General features: G+C 35.3%; 2 protein-coding genes across 2 annotated transcripts in view; one reads left to right on the top strand and one right to left on the bottom strand.

Moving 5' to 3' along the window:
• LOC141724443 (NF-X1-type zinc finger protein NFXL2) overlaps window positions 1-13,668 on the bottom strand; it is a 35,737-nt gene extending 22,069 nt beyond the window's left edge. The window contains exons 1-4 of the mRNA XM_074526600.1: window positions 12,383-13,668; window positions 12,147-12,260; window positions 11,993-12,048; window positions 11,270-11,336 (exon numbers count right to left, since the gene is read on the bottom strand). Coding sequence (XP_074382701.1) covers window positions 11,270-11,336; window positions 11,993-12,048; window positions 12,147-12,260; window positions 12,383-13,534 — 1,389 coding nt within the window. The 5' untranslated portion in view covers window positions 13,535-13,668. The remainder of the gene's footprint in view (window positions 1-11,269; window positions 11,337-11,992; window positions 12,049-12,146; window positions 12,261-12,382) is intronic.
• Window positions 13,669-18,554: 4,886 nt separating this feature from the next.
• LOC141724442 (peptidyl-prolyl cis-trans isomerase CYP19-4-like) lies at window positions 18,555-22,013 on the top strand. Its single transcript, XM_074526598.1, has 8 exons — window positions 18,555-18,740; window positions 18,875-18,940; window positions 19,222-19,300; window positions 19,777-19,824; window positions 19,919-19,942; window positions 20,765-20,947; window positions 21,060-21,135; window positions 21,565-22,013. Exons 1-8 carry the CDS (start codon window positions 18,663-18,665, stop codon window positions 21,701-21,703), a joined length of 693 nt encoding a protein of 230 aa, XP_074382699.1. The 5' UTR covers window positions 18,555-18,662; the 3' UTR covers window positions 21,704-22,013.
• The last annotated feature ends 38 nt before the right edge of the window (window positions 22,014-22,051 follow it).

Here is a 22,051-nt window from a genome sequence, read left to right as displayed (position 1 = left end):
TGATCTTGCTGCCGCACGCGCCTCCACGCGCCTCCCCATTTCTCCAGCTGTGGCGGGTCTGATGTTCATGCTATTTGGAATTGCCCCAAATGTAGAAGTGAGTATCTTAAGAGTAATATTCCTAAATTTATTATTGTTTTGTGGGAAAGTGAGAACCCGATTCGTGATCCTTGGGTATTGCCCCATTCTTGTGGGGAGATTTGTGGGAGGGATTGTTTGATAAATGTGGGCATTCTTGTTTGTTGTTGTGTCATCCCGGACCGTGTCCTTCGTGTCCTCAATTGGTCAAAAGTGTGTTTTTGTGGAGCAATTCGGGATGTTAGGCGTTGCGGTGTTAAGGATTTCTCGTGTGAGGGTGTTTGTTCGAAAAGATTGGATTGTGGGAGACATAAGTGTGGGGAGACTTGTCATGAGGGAGAGTGTCCACCTTGTCGGGAGCGCGGGGTTTATAAGTGTCAATGTGGGAAGGTGGAAGAGGAGAGGGAGTGTTATGAGAGGAGTTTTAGGTGTGAGGTTCCTTGTGGGAAGTTGCTTGGGTGTGGGAAGCATGTTTGTGAGAAAGGGTGTCATAAGGAGGAATGTGGGGAATGCCCGCTTCAGGGGAGAAGGGGTGCCCGTGTGGTAAGAGGGTTTATCAAGGAATGGCTGTGATGTGGTTGTGCCATTGTGTGGCGCAACTTGTGAGAAGATGTTGAGCTGTGGTTTGCATAGGTGTCCTGAGCGATGTCATAGAGGATCTTGTGCTGAGACTTGTAGGACTGGTTACAAAGTCATGCAGGTGTGGGAGCTGAAAAAAACAGGTAGTTTTGATGACTGCATGTAGTAGTTATTGGTTTTCTATTTGTGCAGATTTTGTTTTGTTTTCTGGATGATTTTTTTAAATAGTTTGAAATACTGGACATAGACTGAATTTAGAATAGGTTCCTTGTTATCAAGATTTGGCATGTGAAAGAAAGTGTCAGAGTGTAAGGGATTGTGGACGCCATGCGTGCAAGCGACGTTGCTGTGACTGGATTGCCCACCATGTTCAGAGGTGTGTATTGTATTATTTGGGTCAGAATATGTAGCTATTTAATAATGTATTACAGTTTGAGTTTGGTTGAAATATGCATATTAATGGAGAAGTTTCAGATTGTGATAGGAAGCTTCGTTGTAGGAACCACAAATGCCCTTCTCCATGTCACAGGTATTCTTTCTTTGCACAAGTAACTCTCATCTCATCATGTACTAATATGCATTTGCTACAAATTATTAAATGCTTTGTGAACATTTATCAATCATCATTGTCGTCCAATATATGAGTCTCAATCTTTTATTGGTATTTATACTGTTATAAAATTAATGTTTTACCTTGTTAAGCATTTTAAAAAATTAAAAAAGTATAACTTGATCTCTTGTCATATCCTTTATATTAATATATAGATATTGATTATATTTGTTTTGTGATATTTATAGAAAGGAAATATAAACGAAACATCTTACTTAGTTTTAGTGTGGTGTTTGTCAATTCATCACAATCATAACAAAGATGATCTCTCTTGTTAAGCATTTAAAAAATTAAAAAAAATTATAACATGATCTCTCTTGTCATATCCTTTATATGATATAAGATATTGATTATAATTGTTTTGTGATATTTATAGAAAGGAAATATAAACGTGAACATCTTACTTAGTTTTAGTGTGCTGATTTGTCCATTCATCACAAACATAACAAAGATGAATTAGAGAGAGGAAATAACTTATATCATATAATGGGATTTTAACTACCTAGATTTTCATTATCAAACACAAACGAAGACTTAGATGATTGTTATTTACTATTGTAGGGGTTCTTGTGCACCTTGTCCTGTGATGGTGAAGATTTCATGTTTCTGTGGTGAGATGCACTTTGAGGTATGTTATGTATACTTGTAATTGATTATGTTAAATATAAAAGGAATTCTCAAACTAAAATTTAAGAAGCAGGCATCTGTGGGCAGTGGGCATACCACATAGCAGATGTGGTTGAGGTGCATATATGGCGTTCATGTTGCATGTATGGTGTTGTACTGGTATTTGGAGTAGAGAGTGCGTGAAGGCGTAAAATATGGAAATTTTCAAAGTTCTTTAATCTTTTAATATGTTCCAATTATAATTTTATGTGGTTGCTTAGTTACCAGACTCTTCATTTTGTTTCGAGTACCCGTGTCGGACACTCGACACTCGGACATGGGTATGGACACTTGGACACTTTTTTTAGGCCAAAAACATGTAAATTTTTCAGAATATTTCCGAGTCCGACACTTGGATACGAAACCTGTGTCCGACACCCATACCCTAGTGTGGTTGTGCTCATAATTTCAGTAGCAAGCTATAAAGTATGATTATGTTTTTTCCTTTTTATCTTTCCGTATGTTTGTATAAATTTCCCATCTTTAGGTTTTTATGACCTAAACTCTTACTTGGAATTGGTGTTAAGTAATGACTTAAAAAAACCCAAAGTATATTGATTTTAATTTGAATAATAGTATTAATTGTTAGGTCACACTTTCACTGTAGAGGGGGTGAATACAGTGTTTATTACAATCAAATCAAACTTCAAGAACTTATGTAACAGAAAACAAACTTTATTTAAACAATAAACTCTGTTACAATCTGGAACTGTTATCTCTCAGTGATAAACAAAATATCACGAGAGCTTCTAGAGTTATAATAAATAATATTCTCGATAATGATAAACCTCTAGTGTAAACTCTATTTCTGTGTTTATATACTACACAGTTACAAGATATTCGCTAATTGATATGGAATATAATTCTGCTTCCTAAAATATATCAATCAGATATCTTCTATTCCAAGTATTCCATTCTTCACGGAATTCCTTCTTCATGCATATCTCTTCTTATGTTATCTTGATCTTCTTAACTTTAATCAGCTACTGTCCTTATCTGATCGTCCTTCAGCACTTAAGTTCTGATATCTATCTCCTGATAACATAAGTACTGATATCCCTTAAGTTCTGACTTCCAGTACCTTAAGTTCTGACTTCCAGTATAAGTACTGATCAGTTAAGTACTGATTTGTTCTGTTCAAATAAGATCTGAAATCTAAACATAAAACATATTAGCCATGACATTATCAAATATATCTAACAATCTCCCCCAACTTGTAAATTAACAAAATATACAAGTTTAACAGATATTTGATGATGTCAAAAATATTAAGTACAAATGCATGAAAAATAGACAAGATAACTACAACTTACAGTCCTTAAAGTTTTTACCAATTCAACTTCTGATAACAACTTCAACCTGTATAAATATCAGAATTTAAGCAGTTGTAGATCTTCGACTTGGCTTCATCATTCCGATCTCTTGAGTTCTCTGATGTCAGAAGTTGTTCTGAGATAATTCTTCAACAAACATTTCTCATGCATATCTGAGTTCATCAATCATTCTCCGTTTGACGACTTTAAGCTCTGCAGTATCTTCACCAGTTTGAAATATTGCAGCTCTGAGATCATAATTCTTTGCTTTTCTCAACTCCCGATCTAGTCTTATGACATAAGCTTTGTTAGACCTCTAGATTGAATTCAAGCCCCTTAATACAAGATATGTTCTGATCTGTGCAGTATTAGGCTTCATATCAACAATATCACCATTGTGATCTCTGTACTTTGGAACATATCTGCTGTCAGACTTAACAGAATAAAGTCTTTTCTGTCTCTGAATCTGTCCTTTTAAGTAGTTTGCAGCAGTCTCTGTTATTCTGTTATCCACTTGAAGTAAGAAAAGTACATGCTCCAATTCTTCAAAATACTTCAATGGAATAGCATTTTGTCTTATATGATAAACCCTACCATCTGTCATGAAATACAACATAATGTATTCTTTAAGTAGGTATGGTAAAACCCATCTGTACAGATTCTAGTTGATTCAATCTCTCAGGAGTTGCTCCAATACCTGGTTCACTCAAGGAAGTTGGATCATCGGTAGTGTTTGTGTACTCTTCTTTCATCAGCACTTCCCAATCCAGTTTTATCTCTAGCTTCCTTTCCAGTAACTACTCTTGCTTCAAAACCACTTGAAGTAGTCTTCAAGATTGAGTCTGTTTTGCTTTAGTGAATCCTGGTAGGAGTGTTTTAGATTTATTTTCTGATATCAAGTTAACTTGAGCACTGTCAGAGGTTACTTGCTTCTTTTGAATATCAGAACTTACAATTTCTTGACTCTGAACACTTGAGCCCATGTCAGAGGTTGTTTTAGAACTTTCTTGAAGTCAGAGCAAGATTATCTTTTCCATCAGTAATTTCTTCTTCCTCAGGAGGTACATAAGGCTTGATAGGGTTCACCAACCTTTTCTTTACCCTTGGATCTTGGATCTATCTGTGGTTGTGATCTAGCCAAAGTTTTCTTCAGTATGTATCCTTTCTTTGATCACAATGCCTTTAGGTTTTGGAAGTACTTTTTACCAGAAGCTTCAGATTTATATGTGACTTTCTCTGATTTAAGTCTGGCTTCTTCTTCCTTTAAACTTTCCAAGTCCATCCCTGGATTTTCTTGAAGAAATAACTGTCTTGACATTTCCTCATCAAGATCTAGAAGTTCATCAGAACTTATCCTTTTACCAGCAGCAGAACTTATTCTTTTCCCAGTATCAGAACTTGTTCTGTCACTAGCTTGTCTTGATGTAAACCTTCTACCTTGACTAAGACCACTACCCATTCCAGAGTTTCCTTGGTCATCTTTTCCATCATCCTTTCCTTGCAGTGTCTTGTTGGTTTTGCATTTGGACTTAATTACCTTCTCCCCTTTTTTGGCATCAGCAGGTAATAAAAGAGAGATAAGTAGTTCCACTGAGGTCTGGATTTCAGTAAGTTGCGATTGCTGAGAAGCTTGCTTTGTCAGGAATTTGATCAATCTGAGCTTGTTGCTTCTCTTGAGTTTTCTCAATATAAGCAACCCTGTCAATGGTAGGTTGGAAGAACTTTTCTTATCAAGTTTCCAAACTTGTTCCTGTTAATAAGTTCTCCTGAATCTTGTGTAGCTCTGCATGAGTGTTGGAATGAAGACCTTGTAGATGTTTAGTACTCAATGCAGTGACTCTAAGCTGGGATTTTAAAATCATCAGAATTAAACATTTCATCAGCTTTAGTCAAGTGCTCAGCAAGATGTAAAGCATTTTGGAACACATGAAACTGAGTTCCATTCCTTAGTCCACTCCTGACCTGCAGGAGTTTCACTCCAAGGTACTGGTGCATCCCTGATAACAAACTCCTTTAGCAGTTCAGACTTAGGAAGAGTCAGTGGAGGAGTATGTCCTGAAGGACCTGCTGCATCAGCATCTACAGTTGTAGCAGCTTCACCAGTATCTCAACATTTGCAGCATCAGAACTTAAAGAATCAGTATCTTCTGATAAGACAACTGTAGTGAGTAGCAATGGAGGCTTCAACATCCTCTAATTGCTGATCTGATAACTAAGTTCTGATCAACAAGCCATATCCTGATGCTCACCTAACAATCTGATCATCCATCTTGATGCAGAGAAGGTGTTCGTGATAACTCAGGAGTTTGAACAGCATCAGTAACAGGTGTTGTGGAAGGATTATATGCTGTTGAGCTTCTAAGAAAAGTATTTCAGGCACAACCAAGTTCTGAATATCAATTTCAGCACTTGTGCCTGATCAACAAGAGAATAGAAGGTGAATTAGCCTTGTCAGATACAGGTTTCCTTGAATGGAGTTGATGGAGAAGAAGTGACTGGAGCAAATTCCTTGTCTTGTGAGATCAGAGATTCCTGATCCCCTTCCTTAGCTGCTTCCTCCTCATCATCTGAAACTGGCCTCTGTGCCCTCTGTTTTCTTGTACTTCCTTGTTGATTTGGATTCCTTGGGAGTTGCAGGAACCGTCATACGTCTAGCCTCTTGAGAAGCCTAGAACCCCCAATTGCAGAATCCTTCCTGAGAAGTTGCCTTCTCAGCTTCATCTATCACTAGGTTCTGAAGAGGGAATCTGATCTCAGAATCTGTTTCATCTCTCAAAGTAATCCTCCTCTTCTTCTGAGATGTTTGAGGAACAGTCTTTGTTCTCTTTGGCTTAGAGGATGTAGGCTTCACAGTAGGTGCTGAAGAAGAAGGTTGAGCAGTCTGTGAAGTGGAGAGATATGATTTGAGATAAGTTCTGAGGGTAGGTTGAGTAGAATGAGAGGTAGGGACTGAGGTTGATGGATTTTGGTTATGGTGAGTTGGTTGAACATTTGAGTAAACAGATTTGTAAGTAGCTGGATCAGCATTTACCAGAATCTGTTTCACAGACTGAGGAATCTGTAATTGTCTCACCATTGATTTCTTTGTGTCAGCATTTATCAGGTCGTTAAAGTACCTTTTTGCAACCTTAAAAGGTGGGGTTTGAGTGCTGACTAACTGGGGTTCAGCAGTACAATACGTATAAATAAGTTGACAGAATCTAGCAAAATAAACAACATCTCGATCCTCTGTCATCCTATCCCCAATAAAACCAATTATTCCAGTTGCAAAATCAAAATGAGTTTGATGGATAATAGCATACCCGATGTGCTGATCAGATTAGATTCTGAGTCAGCACATCGGGTATGCTATCCATCAAACTCATTTGATTTTGCAACTGGAATAATTGGTTTTATTGGGGATAGGATGACAGAGGATCGAGATGTTGTTTATTTTGCTAGATTCTGTCAACTTATTTATACGTATTGTACTGCTGAACCCCAGTTAGTCAGCACTCAAACCCCACCTTTTAAGGTTGCAAAAAGGTACTTTAACGACCTGATAAATGCTGACACAAAGAAATCAATGGTGAGACAATTACAGATTCCTCAGTCTGTGAAACAGATTCTGGTAAATGCTGATCCAGCTACTTACAAATCTGTTTACTCAAATGTTCAACCAACTCACCATAACCAAAATCCATCAACCTCAGTCCCTACCTCTCATTCTACTCAACCTACCCTCAGAACTTATCTCAAATCATATCTCTCCACTTCACAGACTGCTCAACCTTCTTCTTCAGCACCTACTGTGAAGCCTACATCCTCTAAGCCAAAGAGAACAAAGACTGTTTCTCAAACATCTCAGAAGAAGAGGAGGATTACTTTGAGAGATGAAACAGATTCTGAAGATCAGGTTCCTTCTTCAGAACCTATGATTTATGAAGCTGAGAAGGCAACTTCTCAGAAGGATTCTGCAATTGGGGGTTCTAGGCTTCTCAAGAGGCTTAGACGTATGACTGTTCCTGCAACTCCCAAGGAATCCAAATCAACAAGGAAGTACAAGAAACAGAGGGCACAGAGGCCAGTTTCAGATGATGAGGAGGAAGCAGCTAAGGAAGGGGATCAGGAATCTCTGATCTCACAAGACAAGGAATTTGCTCCAGTCACTTCTTCTCCATCAACTCCATTTCAAGAACCTGTATCTGACAAGGCTAATTTACCTTCTTTATCTCTTGTTGATCCAGGCACAAGTGCTGAAATTGATATTCAGAACTTGGTTGTGCCTGAAATACTTTTCTTAGAAGCTCCAACAGCAAATAATCCTTCCACAACACCTGTTACTGATGCTGTTCAAACTCCTGAGTTATCACTAACACCTTCTCTGCATCAAGATGATGATCAGATTTTAGGTGAGCATCAGGATATAGCTGTTGATCAGAACTTAGTATCAGATCAGCAATTAGAGGATGTTGAAGCCTCCATTGCTACTCATACAGTTGTCTTATCAGAAGATACTGATTCTTTAAGTTCTGATGCTGCAAATGTTGGAGATACTGGTGATGCTGCAAATGTTGGAGATACTGGTGAAGCTGCTACAACTGTAGATGCTGATGCAGCAGGTCCTTCAGGACATACTTCTCCATTGACTCTTCCTAAGTCTGAACTGCTAAAGGAGTTTGTTATCAGGGATGCACCAGTACCTTGGAGTGAAACTCCTGCAGGACAGGAGTGGACTAAGGAATGGAACTCAGTTTCATGTGTTCCAAATGCTTTACATCTTGCTGAGCACTTGACTAAAGCTGATGTAATGTTAAATTCTGATGATTTTAAAACCCAGCTTAGAGTCACTGCATTGAGTACTAAACATCTACAAGGTCTTCATTCCAACACTCATGCAGAGCTACACAAGATTCAGGAGAACTTTATTAAACAGGAACAAGTTTGGAAACTTGATAAGAAAAAGTTCTTCCAACCTACCATTGACAGGGTTGCTTACATTGAGAAAACTCAAGAGAAGCAACAAGCTCAGATTGATCAAATTCTGACAAATCAAGCTTCTCAGCAATCGCAACTTACTGAAATCCAGACCTCAGTGGAACTACTTATCTCTCTTTTATTACCTGCTGATGCCAAAAAGGGGGAGAAGGTAATTAAGTCCAAATGCAAAACCAACAAGTCACTGCAAGGACAGGATGATGGAAAAGATGACCAAGGAAACTCTGGAATGTGTAGTGGTCATAGTCAAGGTAGAAGATTTACATCAAGACAAGCTAGTCACAGAACAAGTTCTGATACTGGGAAAAGAATAAGTTCTGCTGCTGGTAAAAGGATAAGTTCTGATGAACTTCTAGATCTTGATGAGGAAATGTCAAGACAGTTATTTCTTCAAGAAAATCCAGGGATGGACTTGGAAAGTTTAAAGGAAGAAGAAGCCAGACTTAAATCAGAGAAAGTCACATCTAAATCTGAAGCTTCTGGTAAAAAGTTACTTCCAAAACCTAAAGGCATTGTGATCAAAGAGAGGATACATACTGAAGAAACTTTGGCTAGATCACAACCACAGATAGATCCAAGATCCAAGGGTAAAGAAAAGGTTGGTGAACCTATCAAGCCTTATGTACCTCCTGAGGAAGAAGAAATTACTGATGGAAAACATAATCTTGCTCTGACTTCAAGAAAAATTCTTAAAACAACCTCTGACATGGCTCAAGTTGTTCAGAGTCAAGAAATTGTAAGTTCTGATATTCAGAAGAAGCAAGTAACCTCTGACAGTGCTCAAGTTAACTTGATATCAGAAGATAAATCTAAAACACTCCTACCAGGATTCACTAAAGCAAAACAGACTCAATCTTTGAAGACTACTTTAAGTGGTTTTGAAGCAAGAGTAGTTACTGGAAAGGAAGCTAGAGATAAAACTGGATTGGGAAGTGCTGATGAAAGAAGAGTACACAACACTACTGATGATCCGACTTCCTTGAGTGAACCAGGTATTGGAGCAACTCCTGAGAGATTGAATCAACTAGAATCTGTACAGATGGTTTACCATACCTACTTGAAAGAATACATCATGTTGTATTTCATGACAGATGGTAGGGTTTATCATATAAGACAAAATGTCATTCCATTGAAGTATTTTGAAGAATTGGAGCATGTATTATTCTTACTTCAAGTGGATGACAGAATAACAGAGACTGCTGCAAACTACTTAAAGGAACAGATTCAGAGACAGAAAAGACTTTATTCTGTTAAGTCTGACAGCAGATATGTTCCAAAGTACAGAAATCACAATGGTGATATTGTTGATATGAAGCCTAATACTGCACAGATCAGAACATATCTTGGTATTAAGGGGCTTGAATTCAATCTAGAGTCTAACAAAGCTTATGTCATAAGACTAGATCGGGAGTTGAGAAAAGCAAAGATTAATGATCTCAGAGCTGCAATATTTCAAACTGGTGAAGATACTGCAGAGCTTAAAGATGTCAAACGGAGAATGATTGATGAACTCAGATATGCTGAGAAATGTTTGTTGAAGAATTATCTCAGAACAACTCCTGACATCAGAGAGATCGGAAAATGATGAAGCCAAGTCGAAGATCTACAACTGCTTAAATTCTGATATTTATACAGGTTGAAGTTGTTATCAGAAGTTGAATTGGTAAAAACTTTAAGGACTGTAAGTTGTAGTTATCTTGTCTATTTTTCATGCATTTGTACTTAATATTTTTGACATCATCAAATATCTGTTAAACTTGTATATTTTGTTAATTTACAAGTTGGGGGAGATTGTTAGATATATTTGATAATGTCATGGCTAATATGTTTTATGTTTAGATTTCAGATCTTATTTGAACAGAACAAATCAGTACTTAACTGATCAGTACTTATACTGGAAGTCAGAACTTAAGGTACTGGAAGTCAGAACTTAAGGGATATCAGTACTTATGTTATCAGGAGATAGATATCAGAACTTAAGTGCTGAAGGACGATCAGATAAGGACAGTAGCTGATTAAAGTTAAGAAGATCAAGATAAACATAAGAAGAGATATGCATGAAGAAGGAATTCCGTGAAGAATGGAATACTTGGAATAGAAGATATCTGATTGATATATTTTAGGAAGCAGAATTATATTCCATATCAATTAGCGAATATCTTGTAACTGTGTAGTATATAAACACAGAAATAGAGTTTACACTAGAGGTGTTATCATTATCGAGAATATTATTTATTATAACTCTAGAAGCTCTCGTGATATTTTGTTTATCACTGAGAGATAACAGTTCCAGATTGTAACAGAGTTTATTGTTTAAATAAAGTTTGTTTTCTGTTACATAAGTTCTTGAAGTTTGATTTGATTGTAATAAACACTGTATTCACCCCCTCTACAGTGAAAGTGTGACCTAACAATTAATACTATTATTCAAATTAAAATCAATATACTTTGGGTTTTTTTAAGTCATTACTTAACACCAATTCCAAGTAAGAGTTGTAGGTCATAAAAACCTAAAGATGGGAAATTTATACAAAAATAACATACGGAAAGATAAAAAGGAAAAAACATAATCATACTTTATAGCTTGCTACTGAAATTATGAGCACAACCACACTAGGGTATGGGTGTCGGACACAGGTTCGTATCCAAGTGTCGGACTCGGAAATATTCTGAAAAATTTACATGTTTTTGGCCTAAAAAAAGTGTCCAAGTGTCCATACCCATGTCCGAGTGTCGAGTGTCCGACACGGGTACTCGAAACAAAATGAAGAGTCTGGGTAACTAAGCAACCACATAAAAATTATAATTGGAAACATATTAAATAAGATTAAAGAACTTTGAAAATTTCCATATTTTACGCCTTCACGCACTCTCTACTCCAAATACCAGTACAACACCATACATGCAACATGAACGCCATATATGCACCTCAACCACATCTGCTATGTGGTATGCCCACTGCCCACAGATGCCTGCTTCTTAAATTTTAGTTTGAGAATTCCTTTTATATTTAACATAATCAATTACAAGTATACAATTAACATACCTCAAAGTGCATCTCACCACAGAAACATGAAATCTTCACCATCACAGGACAAGGTGCACAAGAACCCCTACAATAGTAAATAACAATCATCTAAGTCTTCGTTTGTGTTTGATAATGAAAATCTAGGTAGTTAAAATCCCATTATATAGATATAAGTTATTTCCTCTCTCTAATTCATCTTTGTTATGTTTGTGATGAATGGACAAATCAGCACACTAAAACTAAGTAAGATGTTCAACGTTTATATTTCCTTTCTATAAATATCACAAAACAAATTATAATCAATATCTATATATCAATATAAAGGATATGACAAGAGAGATCATGTTATAATTTTTTTTAATTTTTTTAAAATGCTTAACAAGAGAGATCATCTTTGTTATGATTGTGATGAATTGACAAATCACCACACTAAAACTAAGTAAGATGTTTAGCGTTTATATTTCCTTTCTATAAATATCACAAAACAAATTATAATCAATATCTATATATTAATATAAAGGATATGACAAGAGATCAAGTTATACTTTTTTTAATTTTTTAAAATGCTTAACAAGGTAAAACATTAATTTTATAACAGTATAAATACCAATAAAATAGATTGAGACTCATATATTGGACGACAATGATGATTGATAAATGTTCACAAAGCATTTAATAATTTGTAGCAAATGCATATTAGTACATGATGAGATGAGAGTTACTTGTGCAAAGAAAGAATACCTGTGACATGGAGAAGGGCATTTGTGGTTCCTACAACGAAGCTTCCTATCACAAATCTGAAACTTCTCCATTAATATGCATATTTCAACCAAACTCAAACTGTAATACATTATTAAATAGCTACATATTCTGACCCAAATAATACAATACACACCTCTGAACATGGTGGGCAATCCCAGTCACAGCAACGTCGCTTGCACGCATGGCGTCCACAATCCCTTACACTCTGACACTTTCTTTCACATGCCAAATCTTGATAACAAGGAACCTATTCTAAATTCAGTCTATGTCCAGTATTTCAAACTATTTAAAAAAATCATCCAGAAAACAAAACAAAATCTGCACAAATAGAAAAGACCAATAACTACTACATGCAGTCATCAAAACTACCTGTTTTTTCAAGCTCCCACACCTGCATGACTTTGTAACAACAGTCCTACAAGTCTCAGCACAAGATCCTCTATGACATCGCTCAGGACACCTATGCAAACCACAGCTCAACATCTTCTCACAAGTTGCGCCACACAATGGCACAACCACATCACAAGCCATTCCTTGATAAACCCTCTTACCACACGGGCACACCCTTCTCCCCTGAAGCGGGCATTCCCCACATTCCTCCTTATGACACCCTTTCTCACAAACATGCTTCCCACACCCAAGCAACTTCCCACAAGGAACCTCACACCTAAAACTCCTCTCATAACACTCCCTCTCCTCTTCCACCTTCCCACATTGACACTTATAAACCCCGCGCTCCCGACAAGGTGGACACTCTCCCTCATGACAAGTCTCCCCACACTTATGTCTCCCACAATCCAATCTTTTCGAACAAACACCCTCACACGAGAAATCCTTAACACCGCAACGCCTAACATCCCGAATTGCTCCACAAAAACACACACTTTTGACCAATTGAGGACACGAAGGACACGGTCCGGGATGACACAACAACAAACAAGAATGCCCACATTTATCAAACAAATCCCTCCCACAAATCTCCCCACAAGAATGGGGCAATACCCAAGGATCACGAATCGGGTTCTCAACTTTCCCACAAAAACAATAATAAATTTTAGGAATATTACTCTTAAGATACTCACTTCTACATTTGGGGCAATTCCAAATAGCATGAACATCAGACGCCGCCACAGCTGGAGAAATGGGGAGGCGCGTGGAGGCGCGTGCGGCAGCAAGATCAGAACTTTGACGAGCCCAGCTTTGAATACAAACCAAATGAAACACAGCGAAGCAACGGGAAGTGCAAGACCAAGTGGGGTCAGTGGGTTTGATCCGTTCGAGGCAAATGAGGCAAGAGAGTGCGCCGGCGCGTGAGGAAGTTAAGAAAGACTGAATCTTTGAGAAATCCGGCGAAGTGTTGCCGGAGATTTCGATGTAGGATCGGAAAATGGTGGAAGAGAGGTCGGCGTGACGGAGAGGATTGTCGGAGGTGGTGATGGAAGAGTCGTGATCGCTGTCGTCGGAATCGGAGGGTGATCGGAGGGGAGAGGGTGACGTCATTTGCCGATAAGAAGTGGTCATAGTTATTGATCGGAGATGCTGCAACTACTGTGCAAGTTGCTGTATGTGGTTAACTAGGGCAAGTAGTACTAGTATGTCTCTTTTTTAAACCGTGCGTCACATTATTTCTTTCTTTCCTTCTCTTTTTCATAGATCCGAGGAAATATTTTTTCCAAATATAAAATTTTATCTGCCGCCTCCATCTAGAATCCCGTCAAATTTATCAAATTTTAAATATAAAATTATGTATTAAAAATTTAAAAAATATTTTTATTTTTAATATTAAAAAATATACAAATATTTAAGATACATTTATGATTTTATCAAACTATTAAGTAATGATGTTGATAAAAAAAAATATTTTATTTAATTTGATTTTGATAAAATATTTTTATCAATTGATTGATATTAATCATTCCCAAACAATTTCTCTAATAAAATTATGCAACATTAAAAAATGCTCACAGCCGATCCACTTTACACAAAATTTTAAGAAATCAATTTCCTATTATAGTTTGATGAAATTGATTGACGATAATTTTCCATCTTTTTCTAATTACGGTATAGAAAGATAAATATGTGGTACCATTATACATAGTCATTTCCCTCTACTTATTTAAACCACACCCATTTTATAATATATCAACCCATTTTTATAAACTAATAAATCTACACATGTAAACACGGTATATTAAAATGGTGAAATTTACATGAAATAAAAGACAACGTATATATTATTTTTTATTTGAGAAATTAGTGCATGATGATAAATTAAAAAAAGGGTATGATGTAGGTATATATTTCTTGTTTTATTAGCACTATCAAAAGAAAATGGATGTAAATTAAAAATATTTTCAGCTGAGGATTGCTAAACTCATTTCTTATTCAATTTAAAAGGTATAGTAGGTAGAAAAAAAAATGAAATTGATGAAAATGAGGTGTTGCGTGTTCCTTTAAAACGTCAAAAAAGTATAAGAGTGTTCTTAATATGGTCAAATCTAGTCTTAATCGACGAATCAAATAAGTTAATATTTGATTTCATACAAATGCAATTAAATCCTCACTTACACATGAAAATAAAGTTGCCCGATAGCCTTTTATTTACAAAAAATTAAACCCGAATTATTGAATATAAACCCCGATTTTGAGAACATGTTTAATGTTACTCATATTGACGGAAAGTGATTTTTTCAAATTAAAGAAACCAAGATGTACTATCTCAGTATAAATATTAAAAGTAAAGGATTAATCACAAACGTGATGTGGCTCGCGGCGGTTGCCTATAACACAATTTTTGAAGGAAAAATTAGAACTTTTTGTTTTTTACACAAAGAATCGGCTCAAATGAGTAGTAAAAATTGAGTCTCCAAAACGTTGAAAACAAATGCATGCATTTATGTTAGTAAAAATGTTTACATGACATGTTTATTTGAAGAAGTCTTTCCTCAAATACGACAAAGATGACCACTTTTGTCTTCGCCAACAATCCACATCCAATAAGATAATGTTAGGCCTTAAATAAGAATCAATGATGAAGAATTTATTCGCATGGCAGGGAAAGATGGATTTGATATTAACTTGGTTTTTCAACCACCAAACATCCTAGAATTATATATACCGGATCTTGGCTTCTTTAGATCAATACAAGCACTATAACACCAAGAAGCTGCAATAAATATCGATGAATTACTTACTGCGATAGTCAACGCTTTTCACGAATAATCATCACGTTGTCTGAATAACGTGTTTCTATCATTGCAATCATTCATGTTTGAAGTCATCAAATTTTTTGACAATAACACATAAATTGCCTCGCACAGGTAAGGAGCAGTTTTCTTGTAGTGGTATACTTCATGTGAGATGAACTGTGGTATTAATGTATAACAAGCAGTGGCTTTTTTATAAACTCAATAGCTACTCGGGTGATTTAATTTTTGCTAAAATATGACTTATATTCTTAAATGAAGTAGTAGCAACTGGATGTAATATAGATGTACCTAACTTTTAATGTAGTGGTATGACTTTTATGATTAAATTATGATAACTTTTGCTACGTGTCTTTACCTAATATAATGATTCTTCCATGACTTTTTCTACGAGTCTTTACCTAATTTAATGATTTTTTCATGCACAGGAAAGTTGTGTCATTGTACTTTGAATCCAAAGCTGATTTAGACATAAATACTCCTAAAATATATTTTATAATGGGATATTTGTTTTAAGGTTCATTTATTTTGGAAAATCTAAAAATGAGAAGTGGTTCACATAAAATGGGATGTAGGGAGTATTATTAAATGTTTAATTTATCAAGTAAATAGCCGACTTAGGAATGGTACGAGTTATTTTGGGACTGTGCGGCTATTTTTTTAACTAAAGATTTTTTACAAAAATGCTAATTGCTGCTTGAAACTTATGGTCTGAAAGAAAAGACAAACTCATGAACAATAACCGAGAACTCTACATCAGTTAAAAGGATGGATAAATTCTTATAATGATGACATAAAGAAGGCACACGGCTCAGTTGGTAATCCTCCTAGGCAGGTGATCTCTCTCTACTAAATGTTGGAAATAACACCAAATAAATTTTCACTTCTAGTAGATGCAACAATTTCAACATCTATCAAGACGGTTGGATTGGATGTTGTAATTTTTACTCCTAATATAATTATCCATGCTACAATGTCAAAGCCACTACAAGGTGTTCACCAAACAGTTTATCTTCATTCTGAGTCATGATCAGCCTTGATCTTATTCCAGAGATTTAATCATAACTTATGGGTTGTTTATTGAAAAATAATTCAGTCTAGTCTACTTAATAATTTTACAGACTCAAGAAATATCATTACAGAATACATAAGATTACAAGTCAACTAAATCTTGGGATTGTCAAAGTGGCATACTCTTGTTATGTAAAGGCATTTCTTACACAATAATCTCCCCCAATTTGTGAGAACATTATGTCACAAATTCATACTTGATAACAAGACTAATTTCAAGCTAAAATTTGAAAGACAAAAAGAATACAAAGATAGAGACTTTTATACATGAATGTCACTTAACAGTTATAAAGAGATTTGTGTTTACAGAATTAGCTACACTCTTCATAACCAGGCTGAGATTTAATTAAATCCTTGAGTCTAACAAAACACTTTAATTTTTCAATGATCTCAGTCACTCTGAGTGCTTCCACAAGATTTAACCATTCATTCACTGAGTAACTGTCCAAATACTTGACTTTGTACCTTGAGAATCTATGAGTCTTGGTATTGAGAAATACACCATCTAGAGAAACTCTACTCAATCCTATAGCTTTCAGCTCATTTGATATTTTCTCAAACATCTCCATCTCCTTAGCCTTTTTGATATCGTTTGCTTCTCTTTCAGCCTTCTCTATTGTATTTTTTTCCTCTCTTTCTCTCGGTCTTCTAGCCAAGTCAACCTTCCTCATTTTTGTAAAAGCATCCTTACCGGTCATCAGACTGATCACTGTTTCAAATTCACTTGTTGAGTAATTTTTAATTACTTCCTTTTTGAGTAAGTTGAGTGTGCCATCTTTGAAATAAATTTTCATCTCTCCCAGAGATTTTCACACATATTTTGACTATTTTTTTATCTAGTGTATCAATTACAAAACCTATTTTAATTTTGCCTATTGCAACTTAAACCATGAAGATGTGCTTTTTTGTGAATGAACTTGTGAAGTTGGATTTCGTAACGAAACTGGTGACGTATTTTTAAGTGATTATCTTATTTTGATTATTTTCAAAACCGCTTGCTAATGTCGGTAATAATAATGTACTAAATCAAGTTTTAAAAGTAAAAATTGCCCGCAACAATTCTTGTGTCCGCCCTTCGTACTAACAATTAAATATCCCAATGAAATTGATATTAAAAAGACAAAGAAGAAGAGAATGGCCCGCAGACTTAGAAGAAGGCCATTTCACATGGTGGTATTATGAAGCCATTTAAACATCCTTCTAAGTTAGGACCACTGAATGTTCAATGTGAACCAATTGAGGGGTTTGAAGTATCCGTCACTACCTTAAAAAAATGGAAGTTGATGCCGCTAGAAGGAGAAAAGTAGCTGATTAGGACACTTATTTCACTGCAATTTAAGTTCATTTGGACCATCTTTTGTTTGTCGATCTGCTACTATATCTTTTGGCTAGGATTGATCAATTCATGTTGTGTAAGATGACTCTCGATGCTTTCTAAAATTATGTAGACAGATCTATCTCAATGACTTTTGCTATAATATTTTTACATCTTTTAGTTATCTTCTCTGCATTTTATATTCGCTGTTTACAAAAAATTAAAAACACATCATAAAGATTAAAAACACATCATTGATCTTAGACAAAAATACATTACAATTGTCAACAATTACATAAAGATTATATCTCTCCATTTCCCTCTTTCTTGCACATTAGAATGGTAAAAAATACAATCCAGGTTAAAATCGGCCATGGTCCATGAACACTGGAAACAACCAGATTTTTTTTCCTTTCTTTCTGATCCCAAAGCCATTTCAAACGCTTTATTATCAGCTTCCAAACAATTAATCCTTCTAATCAAGCCCAGAATAATGACTTGAGCTCTACCACCTACCGAGCATCCAACCAACGGAATGTTTGATTGCATATTCGATCGGAACAGGTGATGAATCGCCTTTCTGAATTTGCTTTCGTCCATGTTATTTGTTCGATGTTCCAATTACCACATACACATCTTCCAGCCATAATTAACAAATCTGTTTCAAAAATCTTGCAATTATTTGTGTTGCCTTTACAAAAAGGCTTACATATTTATATATAAACCAAATACCCTCGGCTTATCGTTACTTCACGGTAAAACATGACGGAATATGAATAAAGGGTGTTTTCTACCGGAGGTCTTATAGTTGAGCTGTGCGGAATGTGTATCTCTTGAAAGTTGTGTGTCAAATTTGCATTTATTTGAACTGTTGGGAGTAAAGCGAGAATAACTTTAAAACTATATTTTTCCACGTACAACATCTTTGATATTGTTTTTTTTTTCTTTGGGAAAAACAAAATAAATTAAACGAGAGTGGGCGTATGAATTTTGAGAAACAAATCAGAGAAAAGTAGTTGAAACATTGAAAGTTGCAAAGTCTAGAGATTTACAAGAAATGGCTACGGGGAAGAAGCTCTTCACTGCTGTAGTTATCTGGATTCTTCTTCTTTTTGGAACCTTAGCTCTTATTCTCGTATATTCCCCTATATTCAATTCCTCCTATTATATTTTTCAATCTTTCTTATATAATAAATACACACACATTTTTATGTATACTTTTTAAACAATTTATTTAATTGTGCTTATTTGATTTGATTTTGTGGTCAGAACCGGTTAAATGATTCTGGGGTCACATCTGATCGGAAAGTTATTACTTCAGAGCTCCCTCACAAGGTACACACAATTACTCTAATTAAGTTGAATTCTATAGTTTTACAAGAATGCCGTACATTGTATTATATACTTCATATTCATGTTCTGTTATATCAACAATTTTGGATGACTATGATTGTTATGTATGTGTGAATGAGTAATGCCTGTACACCAAATATTTAAAATTGTGTTTGTATTTAGAATGATCTCGATTTTTTCTTTTGCTGTTATACTTTGTATTATTAAACTTTTGATGGAAATTTTAGAAATGAGCTGTCCATATTTGTATGTGTTATATTAAGGTGAAGGTGTTGGATGGGGATATGGAAGGGGTCACCAGCAAGGTTTACTTTGACATAGAGATTGGTGGCAAACCTATGGGTATGTTTCCATTTGTGTTTGTATAAATGCTAGGTTGATTTGTGGTTACTCATGTATTTCATGATATTGAGCCATCGAATGCTTTATACACGACCTCGACATTTACATGTGCGTCTATTGAATTATGTTCTTATTAAATCCGTTAAATCCATATAGACTTGGCTCTAAACCCAACCAGAATAATACATGTGCATTTTCTTAATTATTCTTTTCTTAAATATTTAAATCTGTCAAAACCATACAGATTTTCCTATTATACTCCGCACATAGAAAAATAAGCTTCTGTGAATTACTATTTTTACACATCTGATGAAATATACAATTTCTATCTCCACTTTTCCGTTAGAAAAATCTTCTACTACCCATTATGCTGTTATGTAACATTAGTAAAATGGACATCTTATGTGTATGATTTGTTATTATAGCTGGTTGTATGCCTTGAGATTATGTCATACATATTAATTCTTTTTTTTCAGGTCGTATTGTCATGGGCCTCTTTGGAAGAACAGTTCCATTGACAGCAGGTACAGTGGTCCAGCCCTATAGAAAATGAGCCTTTGTTAATTTTTTGCCCCATCAGAGATAGTCTAACTATTTGATTTCATGTTTATTTTTCAGAAAACTTTCGAGCTCTTTGCACGGGTAGCCAAGTAACTTTTGCTCCCTTACATACCTTTGTCTAATTGTTTGGTTACTTTTTTGCAGAATTAGTCTTTTGGATACCTATATTTTACTGAAATGACAACATGTTCTCTGTAACATGTTATCACTTATCAGTTGATAAGCATGATATGGAACCTGGCCAAAGATTATCATTTAATAGTGATTAGCCTTGCAAATGTCTTGATGCTGGAATGATAAACAGTCTTCTTTAAGATGTTAAAAGCAGTTGAATTGACCTAGTAAAGCTTAATTCTTATAAAATTCTGTCAGTTGAGAACCCTCTAGTAAATAAACAGAGTCTAAATGAAGATTTTAAAATAGTAATGTTATGTACTAAATATTTCAGCAGAAACTATATTTGCGAAGTCAGATAGAATTTTAATTAACAGTTATCTTAAGCAAATACATCCCATGGACTCATTTATTTAAGACAACTTCCTTGGCTTGGAAAGTTGTCAATGAATTATTAAGTGCTTTTTAATTTGAGTAAAATGTTGTTTCCACTTTAGTGATCTTAACAATAGAGTAAGGTCAACTATCCACAAGTGAACATCGGATGTTATCAAACAAACTATTGTTGAAATGTAAATTTTTGGTGTCTATATTATCCATTTATTTTTGTCATTATAGAAGGTTACTGAAATGCACAGTTATGAAGTGGATACATGGGCAGGTTTTTGATTCTAATGGTAAAAGGTTGCGGGAGGGGCGAAGCATTAAACTCACTGTTCTTATGTGAAGTCAGCTAAACTTATAATGAAAGTAAGGATAGTATAATAGTGAGTGATTCTCTTTTTGCAGGGGAGAAAGGTAAAGGAAAGAATAGGAAGCATCTCCATTACAAAGGAAGCAAATTCCATAGAATCATACCCAGCTTTATGATCCAGGGTGGTGATTTTACTCTTGGTAATGGCAGCGGTGGGGAGTCGATCTATGGTGATAAGTTTGCTGATGAAAACTTTAAGCTGAAGCACACGGCTCCAGGTAAATCTCGATGCCATTTTAATAAATTCCTCATATGTAGCTGAGTTTAAGATGAACAAGATGTTCCATCATCTGGACGATCTTTACATATCTTTCCCTCTTTTGAGTGCAGGTTTTTTGTCAATGGCAAATGCTGGACCAGATACTAATGGTTCACAGTTCTTCATAACTACTGTAATAACCAAATGGTAATTTTTTTGTTGTCCTTTCTGTTACTTTATTTATTAATTTGTATAATATTCCGCTTTTCTTAAGAAATAATAGGTATATTTCAGGAAGACTAGTGTTCTGGATGGTGTTGGAGTTGGACTTCAAAATTGCTTTGATAATTTTTTTGTCGTGGTTTCTATTGATATGTTTCATACATTCACTGACATAATGATAATTTTGACTTCCGAATTTCATTTTTAAGTTTCACCCATTAGAAATCTGTTGTTAATTGAATAACTAAAAAAGTAAGCTTGATAAATATGGAAATGAGTTTAACAACAGTGAGTCAATCAACAGTAATTTTATACCAAAATAAGTAATTTGATTTAATTTCAGCATGCATTTTGTGGTTTATTTAGTATTGTCCAAGTGATCTGTATTCTGTATGTTCTTGGTCTCTTGTAAAGGTTGGATGGCCATCATGTTGTGTTTGGCAAAGTGCTTTCTGGGATGGATGTTGTTTACAAGATTGAAGCAGAAGGGAAACCAGATGGGGCACCCAGAAGCAAAGTTGTTATTTCAGACAGTGGAGAGCTACCCATGTAATCTTTACGAATTCTCGGATCTGTGTGGATCGTATGGGTGTCTTGAAGATTCATGTCTACGCCAGTGGCATGCCACAGACTGTCACTATGTAGCACTTCAAAAATTTGTGTAGATTTATGATTTGGTTACTGGGATTAGTCATCTATGATTACTAAGAACTTGTCATTTACTAACAAAATTTTAAAGTCTTTTATTATCCAAACAAAAGTTTGAAGTCTATTATCACTCATCATTCGCTTAAATTACTTGTAATCTCCTGATAGTAAACATTTGAACTTTTGTTGGGATGTACTCTAGAGAAACTTGTGTTGATTTTGTAGCTATTAGTAACGAACAAAAGGTGGAATA

Source organism: Apium graveolens, chromosome 5 (assembly GCF_009905375.1).
Source record: "Apium graveolens cultivar Ventura chromosome 5, ASM990537v1, whole genome shotgun sequence".
Taxonomy (NCBI): domain Eukaryota; kingdom Viridiplantae; phylum Streptophyta; class Magnoliopsida; order Apiales; family Apiaceae; genus Apium; species Apium graveolens.
Note: the sequence above shows the minus strand (reverse complement) of the source record. Positions and strands in the feature narration are given on the sequence as shown.

Excerpts from the sequence above, each read along its gene's own strand:
- LOC141724442 (XM_074526598.1), top strand. The coding sequence starts at position 18,663 with ATGGCTACGGGGAAGAAGCTCTTCACTGCTGTAGTTATCTGGATTCTT. Across the intron at positions 19,825-19,918 it reads AACAGTTCCATTGACAGCAG|AAAACTTTCGAGCTCTTTGC; the intron begins GTACAGTGGTCC and ends TTTATTTTTCAG. Across the intron at positions 20,948-21,059 it reads GCTGAAGCACACGGCTCCAG|GTTTTTTGTCAATGGCAAAT; the intron begins GTAAATCTCGAT and ends TTTTGAGTGCAG.